Source organism: Montipora foliosa, chromosome 4, assembly GCF_036669935.1.
Source record: "Montipora foliosa isolate CH-2021 chromosome 4, ASM3666993v2, whole genome shotgun sequence".
Lineage (NCBI taxonomy): Eukaryota > Metazoa > Cnidaria > Anthozoa > Scleractinia > Acroporidae > Montipora > Montipora foliosa.
In genome coordinates this window covers 42,676,734-42,693,062 of record NC_090872.1, presented here as the reverse complement: position 1 = coordinate 42,693,062, position 16,329 = coordinate 42,676,734, and the positions used below count along the sequence as shown (strand labels likewise).

The following is a 16,329-nucleotide window of genomic DNA, read 5'->3' as shown; positions in this document are numbered from 1 at the left end:
CACGAAAATCAACACTTCAAACAGTTTCCTGAGGCTTTTAAGGACACCCCTGGTACCCTACCTGGAAAGAAGGTTCACTTGACATTGATTGAAGGTTCCACTCCTGTAATCCGTTGCGCACGCACCCTGCCTGAATCTAGAAAACAAGTTGTCAAAGATGAACTCCAGCGTCTTGTGGACAGGAGTATCATTGTGCCTGTCGACGAACCCACTGACTGGGTGAGTCAGATGTCTGTCGCTGAAAAGAAAGCTGGAATTCGTATCTGCATTGATCCCCGACCTCTAAATGACGCACTGAAGCGCGAACACTACCAGCTTCCCACTCTGGAAAATGTACTTCCAGAACTTACCAAGGCGAAAGTATTCTCTGTTTGTGATCTCAAGTCTGGGTACCTCCACTGTGAGCTCGATCATGCATCAAGTTTGTTAACCACATTTGCCACCCCTTTTGGGCGTTATCGGTGGCTGCGTCTCCCATTTGGTTTGAAAGTCAGCAGCGAAATCTTCCAAAAACGTCTGCATCATGCTCTTGAGGGCCTTGAAGGGGTGCGCTGTATCGCTGACGATGTGATTATCTGGGGTCGAACAGATGAGGAACACGATACATGTGTCCGTACCTTCCTCACCTGCTGTGTTGATGAGGGTATCACCTTGAGCAAAGAGAAGTGCCGCTTTGGTCTCAGCGAGATTCCGTTCATGGGTCATGTCTTAACCAGTGATGGCCTCAAGCCAGACCCCACTAAAGTGGAAGCAGTCCAAAACATGGTTCCTCCTCAAGACAAAGCATCTGTAGAAAGACTACGAGGAACAGTAAATTACCTGTCTAAATTTGTTCCAAACCTTGCCGATGTGATGCGTCCAATCTATGACCTAGCTCTCCCTACCTCCGAGTGGATGTGGGATGCTGTACACGAGAAAGCCTTTACAGAGATGAAGCGTTTGCTGACAAATGCACCTGTGCTAGCCTACTTCGATCCAAGTAAAAACCTATCGATCCAGTGTGACGCTAGTGGACAGGGACTGGGAGCCGCCCTACTTCAAGACGGTCAGCCGCTAGCATACGCCAGCCGCGCTTTGAGTGAGGCAGAAACGAGATATGCTACCATAGAGAAGGAGATGCTTGCAATTGTATTTTCCCTAGAAAAGTGGCACCAGTACACGTTTGGCCGCCCTGTGACTGTGTACTCAGTTCATAAACCACTTGCAAGCATCTTAAAGAAGCCCTTGGACAGAGCCCCTAAACGCTTACAGGGAATGCTAATGCGCGCCCTGGCATATGACATTGAAGTGCGATACCTAAATGGTAAAGAGATGTACCTGGCCGACACGCTCAGCAGGGCTCACCTGCCAAAAGCCTCTGATTGTGGACAAGAAGAATTCGAGACCATAAATGCCCTCTCCTACCTGATCATGCCTGAAGAGAAGATCCGCGAGATCCGCCAATACACCAACGATGACACCTCTCTTCAACAGCTGAAACGTGTAATACAGGAAGGTTGGCCAGCAGATAAGAAATCGCTACCACCCCTTGTCACCCCATACTTCAGTGTTAGGGATGAGCTCGCAGTCACTGATGGCCTTATATTTCGTGGCGAGCGGCTTGTTATACCAAAGGGAATGCGCACAGCTGTCAAAAAAGATGTCCATAGTGGACACCAAGGAATTGAGGCCTGCCTGCGCCGTGCAAGGGAACATGTTTATTGGCCCGGCATGAACAAGGAATTAAAAGCTTGGATTCGCACCTGTGAGACATGCCGCGAGTATGAACTAACACCTTGTAAAGAGACGCTCATGTCTCATGAAATCCCGGACGGAGCTTGGGAGAAAATTGGGGCAGACCTTTTCACCTATAATGACAAAGAGTACCTCGTCACCGTCTGCTACAAGTCCAACTTCTGGGAATTGGATCCACTCACCGACACCAAATCATCAACTGTGATCAAAAGATTGAAGTCACACCTGGCACGATATGGTATTCCTAGACAACTGGTTACAGATAATGGCCCCCAATTTACATCACGTGAATTCAAATCTTTTACCAAGACATGGGGCATTGAGCACACTACCATATCACCGCACCACAGCCAGGCAAATGGAAAAGTTGAATCGGCTGTGAAGACGGCAAAAAGAATGTTATGCAAGACATCAAAGTCAGGAGAAGACCAGTACCTAGCTCTACTCAATATCCGGAACACACCAACTCAAGGTGTTGCCAGTAGCCCGGCACAGCGTCTTTTGGGGAGAAGGACAAGAAGCTTGTTACCGTCCATAAGATCGCTCCTGGAACCCAGAAGCCGACCCAGCCTCTATGAAAGGGAACAACTCCAGCTCAACCAAAAGAGGCAGCAGCATTACTACAATCGGTCATCCCATGACCTTGCGGCCTTAAAAGCTGGCGACACAGTTAGAATGAAACCATTTGTCCTTAGTAAACACAGTTGGGATGAGGGTCACGTGACAAAGCGACTAGATGAGAGATCCTATGAAGTCCAGTCACACGGTTCCAGCTTTAGACGCAATAGGCAGCACCTACAGTAGTGAAGAGCCCTTCCATTCCCGCAGAGGATGCACTGCCTGTACCAGATCCACTGCCTGGACCTCAACGGCGTCAGGATACTCAATTGCCAAACACAAGAGCTGCGAACGGCCAGAAAAGCCACCTGGAAGCAAGGACCACCAAGCAGTCGTCACCTGTGTGTACTCGCTCGGGCCGTGTCATCAAAGAACCAGTTGGATTCCAGGACTATGTTAAGACTTAATCATTTTTTGTTTTTTTGTTTGTTGTTTTTTTTTTTCTATTACTCTTTTGTAAGGACTGAGAGACACTCGCAGCGTTGCTTTAGTTCATTTTCGCTAAAAAAAAAAAAAAAAAAAGGGGGGGAGGATGTAACAATATTGCTTAACTTTGGCTATCATTGTAAACCGTGACGTCGGTTAGCCTCATTTTGAAGAATAAAAACATGTGCTCTTGTTGAACCGCCATTATCCGCTTCGTCTTCTTCATCTTCGGCTTAACACCTCGATAATAATTGTTACAGTCCTTGCCAATTATTCAACGACTACAGTTGAAGCTCTCAGTAAGCGACCAGGTCAAGTTATGACCACCAAAGTAAAACCCTGTTAAAAATGTCACTTCAACTCTAATTGAAAGCTCTCATAAGCGACCACCCTCTATTTTTTATAATTTTGGTCGCTTACAAAAATCGGCTCTCACAAATTCCCGGGGTGATCACTTATGAAGACTTCAACAGGCCTTTTTCGAACGTTAATTTAAATGTAAAAGGCAAATGCTCACTGCAAATTTTTGATAAGCACTTAAAATTAGTAACGCTATGTCTCAACGAAATTTCGCTTGAAATTTGTTTGCATTCTTTTTGCACAGTGCTGTATGTCAGTATGAAGAATTCCCACACAGCACCAGTCTCATTAATCGTGAGAGAATCGCCAGCAAAATCAAACATCTCAGGAAAAAGTATAAAGACTCCGTATATCCTGGTAACTCGGCAGCCATCTTGTGCAAACGCAATCTTGAAGGATCGCAGACAGGCTTAGACAATCTGGATTTGTGGGATAACCCGTTTACATGAATGAAATGTTTTGGATTCAAAGTATTTGTATACAAAGTTTCCACTTTGGATTCTGGATCCATAATGTTCTAGATTTGTGACGTATCTGGAAACTTTTCATACCGGATTCATAAGCATTTCGGATTTGTCACGAATCCAGAAACTTTTGCTCTGGTGTAAACGCAGTCGTAGTCTTCATTTTCAGATTTGCGGAGAGTAGAAATATTTCATTGTTGTGCATGACATACAGTAGCAGTCATAGCAAGGACGAATAAATCAAGGTAAGAAAAAAATACATGTCATTTATTTGTTTGTTGTGATTTATTGTCTCAAATTGCATGCCACACGAATGGCTACACGTAGTTGCCTGCTACCTGCTCGTTACACGAAACCAGTTAACTGTGGAACGTCCATCAAGTTTGGAGCTGAAGGAATTTCCACATCACGCACCGTTATGTGACTTTTCTAAAGTGACGTGATCACACCAAGTAAAGCACACTTGCCCTGTATGTTAAATGTAGTATATTGAAAACAAAATCCGATGAACTGAAATTCCGACAAGGACAAATAATTTTATTCCAATTTCAGAAAGTGACACCAGTATTGATTAAAGTCTGACAGGGGAGATTTTAAAATTCAGACAAACGACGAGAGACAAGCGACTAGCTACACGGGACCCCTCCCCCTCCCCCTCCCCCCCCCCCACCACCCCATCCTATTGGAATTAACAAACCTCTTTTTCAACTTTTTGTACCACAACAATATTTTTGCGGATTTTTGTACTTACGGTTATCTTTTTGAAAAGCCCTTGGTTTTTATGCTGATTTTTTTTTTTACTGAACAGCCTACAACCTTTAAAATGAGATATATTCATATGGATGAATGCAGGGAATGGAACAAATTCGATACATACGTACGTACATACATACATACATACATACATATATACATACATTTTATTGCAACTCCCTAAAAGGGCTTTTCAGTACAATACTACAAAAAGAACAATAATTCAAAACAAATATATGAACATACTAACTTTGATATTCTCTATGAGTATAAATAAGATAAATAATTTTTATAGTAATTAAGAACAAGTATATTAACATAATTTATTTAAATATTGTCTAACTAAATTCCTTTTGAATGCATTTAAACTAGTTAAGTTCCTCAAGTCGTTACTTCATCCATTCCAGATTTTTACACCTCTATATGCAAAGCGACGCTGTCCAGTTGCTAGGCGACAACGAGGAATATTTAGGTTGTTTGCAGATCGCGTTACCCTGGTACATACAGAGGATCTCATTTGTAGTTGGTCACATAAATATTTGGGCGCGAGATTGTTTAGGCATTTAAATACCATCACTGCATCATTGATATCTAGTCTATCTTTTACCTTGAGAATTCCTAGCGACTTAAGACCTTCGCTAATATGATCGAATTTTTTAAGTCCCAGAATAATTCTCGCAGCAAAGTTTTGGACCAGTTGGAGTTTATGTATATTAGCCTTAGAAGTGTTTGCCCACACCGACGAGCAATAAAAGAGCTTAGTGAACACAAAACTTTTAATGACTAATAAAAGTGTTGGTCTGTCCAAAACATGCTCAATTCTGTTTATATGTACTAACTGATTAAAGCAACTAGAAACTGTTTTAGTAATATGAGTATCGTATAAAAGACGCTGATCTAAATATACTCCAAGGTCCCTAGCAAAGGGAACCGGTGATATAGTTTTATCGAAAATAGAAACAGATATTGGTGGTAACTGCTTAGTAAGTTGCGGTTGGCCAACAACCATTAATTTGGTTTTGTCCGGATTTAAAAGCAATGAATTTCTCGCGCACCATTTGCAAATTTCCTGAAGGTCAGCATTTACTGTAGCTATAGCATTGTGTACATTCAAAACTTGAAATTTTAAAAACAACTGGCTATCGTCTACATAACACGAGACTTGACTGTGAGTAACTAAGTTAATCAACCCATCAATATAGGTAGTGAAAAGTACAGGGCCTGGAATAGAACCCTGAGGAACGCCATGTGTTAAAGTTAACATTTGAGAAGCGGCGTCTCCATATCGCACCCTTTGAATCCTATCAGAAAGATAACTAGAAAACCATGAGAGACAGTGTGAGGCAAGGCCTAATCTACGTAACTTACTTCGGAGAATATTATGATTTAAACTATCGAACGCTTTAGACATGTCGATGACATGTAAGTAAGTGACAGGACATACTTCAGTAATAAATCATATTCACCTGGTCCAAGGACAACCATTCTGATATCTTTTCATCCAGTCCGCTGTCTCCTGAATTTACCTGTGCCTCCGCACGATCTGTAATTTCTGCCGCCATCTTTAAGGATTAACGAACCCGCGTGTAAGTTGTCAGCAGCATCGAAGTATTTTAGTAGATACTTGGTGTATGAGTGCATTTATTGTACCAAATACCCGTCTCTTTACTTCTCTTTCCTCTTTCACAAGAATCAAAAAATATGGGGCGCTCTTCGAAAGACAAAAGGGACATTTATTACAGACTGGCCAAAGAAGAAGGATGGAGGGCGAGAAGTGCTTATAAATTGTTGCAGCTTAACGATGATTTCGATCTTTTGAGTGGTGTGAATCGCGTCGTGGACTTATGTGCTGCTCCTGGAAGCTGGAGTCAGGTGTTGAGCAGAAAAATGATTGAAGAGCGGCCTCATGGCAAGGAGAGAGTGAAGATCGTAGCAGTTGACTTGCAGGCCATGGCACCACTTCCTGGTGTTGTTCAAATACAAGGGGACATTACAAAAGTAAGAATGGGCACAGGTTTTCGACGCTACCGTCGGAGCTGCGAGGCTACCGACGATTGGTATGCCGTATCATAAGATACATGTAAGGTAGCACAAAACGATGATTTTCACTCGATCGTTTATTCCTGCAACGATTGCCATATATAAATTCGGGGGTTGCTCGGAGGTGATATACCAAACAACATGATCTCTTCTGTTAATTAACGATTGTCGTTAATTCTTCATTTGCTATGAATTTACTATTACCCTTAATTTAGGACACTGTGTCCCAGGACCAGTGGTAGCAGGGGAAATAAAGAAATAAAAAAAAATTATGATTATCCGTGGACTGGATTCGAACCCGGAGCGTCTACTCTACATGTATAGGAACCGCTTCTTCCTCTTCACCACTGAAGATCAAGACACCGCATTCTCAGAAAAACATTTATTTAAGTCTGCCATAGAATGTCGCTGCTGAAGAATTATTAGGCCCAAGCTAGATTAATAATTTAAGCCTAACCTTGGATTTTAAAATGTTTAGCTTTGTCGTGAAGTTTTGAAAGCGACCTTTGCAGTGTGTAATATTGTTTGTTGCCATTTGATAACACAGCATTATCAAATAGTGTTTTAAATATTGTTCCTGAGCAGCTAGCGGTGTGGTGGTCAAGTGGTTAGGTGACTGGTTAATAATGAACATTCACAGATTCGAGTCCTATGTCCATACACTTGGGTTGTCTTTTATAAAATGTATGACCATTTCCCATAATCCATGATTCCATATCAAGCTTCCCATCTTCTAAATTAACGATAATAGTAAATTCAAAGCAAATTAAGAATTAACGTTAATTCAAGGTGGAGAATGGGTTGATACCAAAGGATGTTCTGAGTTTGAGTAGCCAGTGAGAGCGTGCCACTGTTTAGGGTTCGCTGGAAAAGGAGGATCAAGGATCGGGGATCAAGGATCGAGGATCAGGGATCGTGGACTAATACTAACAATAATAATGATAATGATAATGATAATAATATTATTAATATTAATATTAAAAATAGTACAATTTTAACCCGTCGACTCCTAAACCAGCCGTAACTGGCCCTAAAAATGGCGTCTTGATCTTAGGCCTCTACCCAGTCTCCCTTAGTAAATCTCTATTTTTTGTTGTTATGGAGATTTAGTAGAATAATTGACCAATCATTAATTTTGTCGTCTTGTGAGCGTATTTTGACAGTTGATAAGAGACCCCACGAGGGATGGCTTTTTGCCCTTTCCAACGCACGATCAAATTGTACGAAGACAACGGCCGATGTGTCAGATAATGCATCAAAAGATGGGGATGTCCCTGCTTTTTTTCTCGGGTTCAGAGGATAAAGGTGACTTTTATGGTTTTCTTGTAAGAGGAGGGGATACAAGGGACAACAATTTTGATTTACCGGTAGATGGCTTTAAAAGTGACGGTGACGGTGACAACCAAGTGAACAATGACACTGATGATAAACAAGAAGCTCGCTGGAATGACCAGCTCGATGATATTCAACTTCCAGATTTCGTGGCAGCTGGCCTTTATTTTTTTTAGATAATCATAATGAATTAAATATTTTCCTTAGTTTCATACATGTAGGAGATGATCTATGGGAATTAATGGCAAACAAAATGAGTAGATATCCCTGTCAAAAATTCTTGAAAATCCCCGAGCGCATTGCCTGTTTTCATGGAGTAAGCCACGCAGAATTAAAGGCCTTTGTAGCAATTAACATAATAATGGGCATTGATTAGCTCCCAAATTTAGCTTTATATTGGTCAACCGATGGAGTTTTTGCAACTAACAAGGTTTTTTGTCCTAAAATAAACATTATTGGCAATTGAAGGAATTTTCGCCTTCAACATACCTGGAAAGATTAGTATCTTCAACAAATAAATCAAATCAATCGTGCGTTTATAATCCGCAAATGCGAGAATACCTCCAGCGATTTTCTCTGTTGTTTTCTTGTGTTGTGTAACTTATCTTTCAGTGAAAGTTTTCAAAGTGCCAAGAGCACTTTTCTACACTATTTTTCTCATGAAACATTATAGATGAAGTGATCAATTAACTAAATTTATCTTGCGGTTTTGTGTATTTCGACAAGCAGAATAATTTGCATAATTTTTGCACTTATACCTGCAAGAAAACAAAGCAATAGGAATAAATTTCGAACAATTTTTATCCATTGAGTGATTAGACTTAACTGTAAATTGCACAAGGCATATTTTGAGTTATAATGTATATTTTTCAAACGCTTTGTTTAGTTAGCAATCAAAAACTTTCTTGATTGCTTAACGCGCGGTGCTTCAAAACATCTACCTTTACATTTTCAGTTCAGCCTTAGGATGTGTTTTCAGTCACTTTTTAGCAATATTTTTACATCATCTGGAAGTTCACTGTTTCTTCTTCAAGGTGAACTTAATTCTAGAACTCAGTATCTTGTGTACATTTACTGTGCATATGGTTTATTTTTAATGCTCGCTTACCACTGCTATAATCTCAAAAATTGGCCAAGTAACCTTCTACATCACACACGCAAATTTTTCAATGGGTTAAAGAAGAAACTAAAAGAAAAGTAACAGAAAGTTGTAATATTGAACTTTGCGAGTTTCTTGTTAAATGTTTTTTTTGTTTTTGAGGAGGGGGGGCTTATTTTATTTAGCAAAACGCCAGGAAGGCATCGTGAGATTTGGTTTGTATCAGTCAGCACTTCTTGCACACACCTCGTGACTACATGGCTTATTAATGTGCGTTAGCTCTGGTTCAGTAACAGCCAACCCCTACAGATTCAGCGTTTGGTGACTTATGAAATTTCGATCTCTTGCACCACAATAAAACAAGAGCACAAAATTATACTTCTCGATATTTGTGGTTATTTCCCCACGTTCATCGTATTTTTGTTTTGGTTCTTTAAAAGAGAGAGGTTATAAACATTCTCCGTCTTTTCAGTTTTTTTTTTCAGTCAGTCCAGGAAACAAGCCCACAAGTGCAGGAAACAGGTTTTTTGGGTTTGGGTTCAGTCACCTGGCGTGAATTCACCGCTTTCACGTAGAAAAAACACTTCATTGATTTCTTAGGATTCTGCTGTGATTGAAGAGTGCACTTGAGTGTGAAGAATGCTTGCATCTCAATAAGTAGTGTTCTCCACTAGTCACGCAATCAACGACCATAACTTTCAGTCTCCAGCCTGAATACAAAACTCAGAAAAAGATTTTTGCGATGTCTAAAAGGAACTATTCAGATGTTTTGTCCAGTAGCCCGAGTAGTTCCCCTACACCCCCTCCCCCACCCCCCACGTCCAAATAACTTCTCTTATTGTCCGCCCTAAGAGCCTACAGTCTGCATCGTGTAAACTTCCAGGAAGTCAGTCATACATTTTTGTGTGATTATCTGTGCTCCAAGTCTAGCTAAATCTTTCAGAATGAGGGGAAAAGATGTGTTCCAACTCATTTCTTAGTTTTCCAACCAAGACTTCGTGTTTGGGACACTTAAAGCCTGAAAGTAATCTTTTTGTTTTACTTTTGATCAATGAAGAACAAAAGAAAGAAAGAAAGACCCATTAAACAACTGAGCTGGATGGAAGGCTGATCTTTGTACTGTATAGCACAATGTAAAATGAGTTACAGTGAAACTATGGATCATATTATTGTCTTAATTTCTGTGCACACAATTGGTTTCCAGACCGGTCAGTATATAACTTAAGAATGCGTATCTGATCATAGTCATGTTAAGATGCGCACTAGAGATGAATAAATTTAAATTATTATTATTTCTTTTTTTATTTTTTTTATTATTATTTTTTAATTAAAAAACTTTATTAACAAATTCTTAAACAATCTTAAATTTACAATATATAATCTACTAAAATGCTAAAAAATGATATTCACAATCTTAATCTGTATTATTATTATTATTATTATTATTATTATTATTATTATTATAAAATGCAGACTGGGTCTAAAGAACAGACTACAGTATGAAATAGGCTGTGGCACAGGCCTAGGCGTCAGTCTGCATTTTACACTGACCGATTTCAGACTTGTTAGTGTTCTTGTCTTATTTAAAAAAGCTTTAGTTTAGCTTGTGATGGATCCTCAATCCCTGATCCTCAATCCTCGATCCTCGATCCTCGACCCTCGATCCTCGTTTTCTAGCAAACCCTGTTTTAGTGCATACTGGTTGGCAACGTGAAGCAACCAGTTCCTCATGTACGAGTACACGGAACACAATCATTACGTAACATCTCCATTTCTTTGGAAAGATGAAGGTCATAAAACTGACCTGCAAGTCTTGGATTTGAGATTAAACCATCTAAATCAGCAAAAGTAATAAGTTCTCTCTCAGTATCAAAAAACTATCAAACCAATCACAGTGTTAAAAAAAATGTTCATCATTTCATATGAATGTCTGCAAAACTTGACATAGGTGGCCCAAAGTCGGTGTTGTGTTTTGAATTTAGAGAGCTTTTATGGCAACTTTTGGTCAATACAAATCAGAAGACTTAATAAAAGAAATAAGCACTATTCTTATGTAGCTGAAGCTCCCTTTATAGTACAAATCTTTCGATTCACCCCTCCCTGGACTTTAGGAGCGTGAGGTTTCTTTCAAAGAATTTTTCCAAGTCCGAGGAGGGGTGGAGGAAAAGATTTGTGGTAAGGGAGTGGTGACCTGTCACCAGCTGACTGGTTGGGTGCACGTCTGGTTGTGACAAGAATATTGACAGAAGTCAAAATTGAAATTTTGTGGCAAATTTTCCTTCACAGAATGAATAGTGAGAATATTTTCTTCAATAGATGTTTGGTGGAATCTTTGAACATGTCGCTTGGCCACATTTTTGGCTCAATTTTTGGGTTCGCTTGGCCAATCGACTGGTGAGCGTTTCCTACCTTCTCTCTCTTTTAGAGATAAGTCTTCAGTTGAGGCTATCTCGCGAAAGAGAGGACAGAATGGCATCAAATTACCAAAGAACAATCACAAGGAGACAACAGACAAGTGGGTGTAACATCAGTAGCATTTCTTTTATTAAGCCTTCTGATTTGTATCAAATTAAAACTTGCGATACAAGCTCTCTAAATTCAAAACACAACACAGAGCTTGGGCCACCCGTGATCTTGAGGGCAGCTTAAGGAGGCTCAAAAGGATTTTCATCCGAGAGTGCTTGCGTGAGCCACACACCCAATTCTAAAGCTGCTCACATCAGCTTATGATTCATAATGGGTCACCAGAAATAAAATATACTGCTGATTTCGCTCACCTTTCTTCTTTTTTCTTATTTTGATGGATCTATACTCGCTCATTGTGGACCGTTACTTCCTCGTGCAGGTCATAATACTTGAGCACAGGATCCTGGACTACTAGCGCTAGCACTTCCTAGAAGGCTGATTCAGTGACTGAGCAACTTCAGATAATCTTGGCAGAACCTTTGATAAGTAATTCACAAATCCCAAGAGGCTTGACAGTTCTCTCTTAGATGTCAGCCTTGGCATCTCCTGAACAGCTTTTCGGGATCTGGCTTTAACACATCCTTGGTGATCAAGTGTCCCATAAACTTGACTTTCGACTTTCTGAGATTCATTTTGCTGTTGTTTAAGCAGAGATTGACCTTGCATGCTTGTTTTGAAAGACGGACAAGATAATCTCATCATGAATTTGGTTTGCTTCAGCATCATTCTCTCCATACCCTATCACTAGTCATCTCTAATGACTGCTACCCCAGGTAGGCCATTAAGTTTTTTCCTTTAATCTTCTGGTGCCAAGTTAATTTCAAAAGGCAACCTCAGGTACTTGTACAAAAGGAGTCCAGAAGGTCATTTTCAGATCGTTGTCTTCATGTAATCCAACTTGGTAAAACCCATCTTTGGCATCTAGAGTACTGAACACTTTGGGCTGTAACTCCTCTAGAGTGGGCATTTGATACTTTGGGCATATAACTACCTTGTTAAGATCTTTAGGATCAAGACATAGTCTGAACTTGTTGGGGGTTGTGGCCACTTCCAAGCTGCTTATCCATTCGGTTGGTTCTAGGACCTCCACAATTTTCCTCTACTGACAAAGATTTGTTGGAGCTCTTCACCACTTGAAAACTGAGTTCTTGAGGCCGTCTTCTGTCAAATGTGAGGGTAGTCTCGCCAATAGGCGGTATGAAGGTGCCATCAAACATCTACAATGTATAACTGGACATGGGTAGATTCCCATCCTGTAACAGGTTTCTCAAATCGTTGTAGCTATTATCACATCACAAGTAGCACCTGTCCAATCGACATGTGAGCTGCTCGGTTTACTTTCCTTCTACTAAAAATATAATACTGAACATCAACTGTTGGCCACACCCTTTGACTAACATGACCTCTTCTATCTTCAACAGCAATTCTTTAGAGTCATACATTTTCCAATTTCTAGCAGGAGTATTAGATGATGTCTTCTGATTTTGAGATGGATTTGGTTTCTCGCTATGTTTTGGTTTTTGTTTCGCATGCATCAAATGTACATGTAGCTCTTCACTGTTAACTATCTCTGTTTTCGGAGCTTGCAGGTATTCATCAAGTGTTTCATAGGGCTCTTGGCTTCTTGTGGAAGGATGTGATGGGCACATTTCTCATTTCCTTGCTTCATTTAAGTACATGTAATCATAATGGCTCATGCCAAATACCTTCAGTTCAGGCTTGTTGAGATCCTCTCATGGCAGACTTCCAGAAAATTATTGAAAATTCATTTCTATTTAAGCCATTCTTTTGAATCCTAACAACTATTTGGAGTTGTCTTCAAGTGTTCTGACCATAGTGGTTTATCCATTGCACTGTATGCACCTTTTGATGTCAACTGTTGTTGTAGTTAAAATTTGTGCTTGGTTAAAAATGTTCAAACTAGTTTGTTTTTTTTACTTTCCTTTGTTTTATACACATAAGATCATAATCTGAAACAATGGAAAGTAAAAAAACAAACTTTTTTAACCAAGGAAAGATTTTAACTACAACAACGGCAACAGATGATGTACTAGAGAGTGTAATAGCGGAGCTCTGTGCAGTCTGAAGGACCTATGTCTAGAACAGAAACAAAAGGAGAGCAAAAGAGAACGACAATGACAAAACAGAACAATAGCTCATACAATGTACTTAATGGAAGAAGTCACTCCACAAATTCTTTCCTTGGGCACTAAACAGTTTGTTATTTTTATGGATCCATTATTTAAAGTGGATGCCTATTTTTAAAAGGTGGTTTAATCGGTTCTTCCCTTGTTCAGGAATGAAAATCGAATTTTTATTATCAACTGGAATTAAATAACAATTATCTGTACTCTTTTAAACAAAATGTTGATTTATTTGTTTGTTTTGCTCTAAAATGCGAGCGAACAAGTGCTTTTTAATCCATTTGCCCAACTGGTTTTCGATGTGCCTCGACAGTGACAAGAAAATTTTGCCCTTATGTTATAAACACGTAATCGCAACGAGTTCTCGTAAAGTGAGGGGGAAATTTCACTAGCGTGTGTTTTTAGAAGTTTGTTTAAAGCACCTAAAGGTAATTTAGTGTTGGAGCGGATCTTGTTTGAATTTCTTCCTTTCTTGGTTGCATTGCCATTCTTTGCGGATTCTTGTTCCAAGCCAACCTGGCATGTTTCAATGAAATACATCAAAATGTGAATGATCTCGTTTTCAGAGATAAAGTGGAATAAAGTACATCAGTAAAACTAGTTTTTTTTTATGGCTTCTAATTTTAGTATGATTCCTATTCGCTGGTTATTGACAGTTGACTCTGATTTGCTTTTTTCCTTTTGCGTTCGCTCACTGAGGGTGTGCTTTTTTTTCTTTTAAAACTTATGTCGTGCAAGAAAAATTCATTGCCAAACTGGTGAATTCTTAAGTAAATTTGACTTGAAAAACTGATATCGTACTCAACGCTTTGTAATTCATGCGATATCGGTTTTAGCGTAAAATGTACCGTGGAATTCACTGTAGTTAGGCAATGAATTTTTCACTAACCCTACAGGCAGTAAGAATAAATAAACCGGGAGCTCCGCTTTTAGGCTTGGCTAAATCTATACATTGTATATTTATGCTTCTGCATAAAGTACAACATTGTAATTTGTGCATACAGTTTACAGTGAGTGGACAGCAGCAGACAGCAGCAGTAAACGAACAAGCCTTGCAACAATAACCAACAATTTTAATCAACAACTAAAACTGAAATTACATGCACAGTATTCTCTTTCACAACATTTTCCATTTAACTGATAATCTTTACACCCTTTCTCTCCAGTTTAGAGCAACAGCAAAAATTCCCAAAAAGTCAAGCTAAAGTATAGTAATTCGCTCAATCGATTGCAATTTCACAGTCAAACAAAGCAACTCACGACTGGACATCCAGTTCACTCAAAACGTCTATAAATCGAAAGGTATTAACTTAGTGTGGACAGTCGCGACATAGTAATGATGAATTAAGTTCCAAAATAAGTACAATGTAATTGTAGCTGGCCGCAAAGCCACGTGACAAACAAGACAAACGATTTTTATAACTCGCAGGTTGGAGCTTATCAAAGAACTTATCTTATCCGACCAAAAAGAACCAAAACTGTCCCAAACATTGGCTACAAATGCACTCGTTGCAGATAAGCTAAAATGTACTGCAATCCAATTAAAAAATTGTATGCCGTCAAGAGTTCGGTCCTAAGCTTAATATGTCTGACAAAATAGACAACGTTTTCAGGCCTTCTTTGTTTTTTCAGTGAGTTTTACAAAATGTGTGAGGCAGTGAGGCATGCATTAAGAAGGAAAACATTACCTGAAAGCTAACTGTTGTTTTGTCTCTCGCTCCATTTCTCTCAGCTTTACAGTGTACTTCATTGAAATTTACTCGTCTTCTCCTTCCTCAGCTTCTGTCGAGGCTTTATAGTAGCGTAGGGGTTGGCGCACTGGTTAGATCTCTGCTTTCCAACCCTGCCGAGAGTAGAATATTTGGCGACCTTCTTTCCCTCTAAAGTTCACTCAGCTTTCCATCCTTCCGAGGTCGGTAAAATGAGTACCAGCATGCATGGACTGCTTAGAAGCGGCTGCAATTTGCTCCTGTATATGCTTCCAGTCCGCTGGGGGTAAATTGATCATTGTAAAGCACCTTTGAGACATTTGTGATAAAGGCGCTATATAAATGCACCACTTTACTTTTTTTTTACTTTGCTTAAATTTCTAAAATTTCATCACCTCTTCTCTCGTGCTCTTTCCTGCTCTTTATCCCAATGCTCATCACTAATATGATTCCTGCAAGAAAAAAGTGGGTTGCCATGTGATTTCCCTTCAAAGGAAATTGCCCAAACTCTCGCATACCCAGAGGCTGTCTTGCCTCCCCACCTCCACCACGACATTCTGTACAGCGGGCATACACTGATGTCATAACCAGAATTTCTTGCATAGATATATTTCCCAAAAAGTGTTACCAATGGTGCTCTACTGGCGCGCTTCACGCACCTGAGCTTCACTATAAAAAACATATGACCTGAGGCAATGAGGTGTCACAAAACCTTTAAGTACATGTGAGCCTGGTCCATGTTACCAAATTTAAAATATATACCAGAAGGCATTTATGGAGAAAACAGCATTTTAAACTGTCTTATGCATTTACTTTCCAGATCTCAACTGTTCATGAACTTGTCAGCCACTTTGAAGGACAGGCTGCAGATTTGGTTATTTGTGATGGTGCTCCCGATGTCACTGGCCTACATGATATCGATGAATACATTCAGGGACAGCTCTTACTCGCAGCACTAAATATTGTCACTCATGTACTGAAGCAAGGTGGTAACTTTGTGGCTAAAATATTTAGAGGAAAAGACGTTGAACTTCTATACTGTCAACTAAAAGTGTTCTTCCCAACTGTGACTATTTGCAAGCCAAGAAGCAGTCGAAATTCAAGCATTGAATCCTTCGTCGTGTGTCAATGTTACTCCCCACCAGATGGATTTTTACCAACAATGTTAAACCCTTTGCTGGGTG

General features: G+C 39.7%; 2 protein-coding genes across 4 annotated transcripts in view; one reads left to right on the top strand and one right to left on the bottom strand.

Annotated features, from left to right (window-relative positions):
• LOC138000825 (phosphopentomutase-like) overlaps positions 1-5,959 on the bottom strand; it is a 146,837-nt gene extending 140,878 nt beyond the window's left edge. For both annotated transcript variants that reach the window (XM_068847487.1, XM_068847488.1), the window contains exon 1: positions 5,822-5,959. In XM_068847487.1, the coding sequence (XP_068703588.1) occupies positions 5,822-5,917 (96 nt within the window). In that variant the 5' untranslated portion in view covers positions 5,918-5,959. The remainder of the gene's footprint in view (positions 1-5,821) is intronic.
• A 32-nt stretch (positions 5,960-5,991) lies between these two features.
• LOC138000826 (tRNA (cytidine(32)/guanosine(34)-2'-O)-methyltransferase-like) overlaps positions 5,992-16,329 on the top strand; it is a 16,202-nt gene continuing 5,864 nt past the window's right edge. The window contains exons 1-2 of one of the 2 annotated variants that reach the window (XM_068847490.1): positions 5,992-6,353; positions 15,966-16,329. The exon at positions 15,966-16,329 is cut by the window's right edge and continues 19 nt beyond it. In XM_068847490.1, the coding sequence (XP_068703591.1) occupies positions 6,057-6,353; positions 15,966-16,329 (661 nt within the window). In that variant the 5' untranslated portion in view covers positions 5,992-6,056. The remainder of the gene's footprint in view (positions 6,354-15,965) is intronic. The other variant, XM_068847489.1, reaches the window with a different exon arrangement.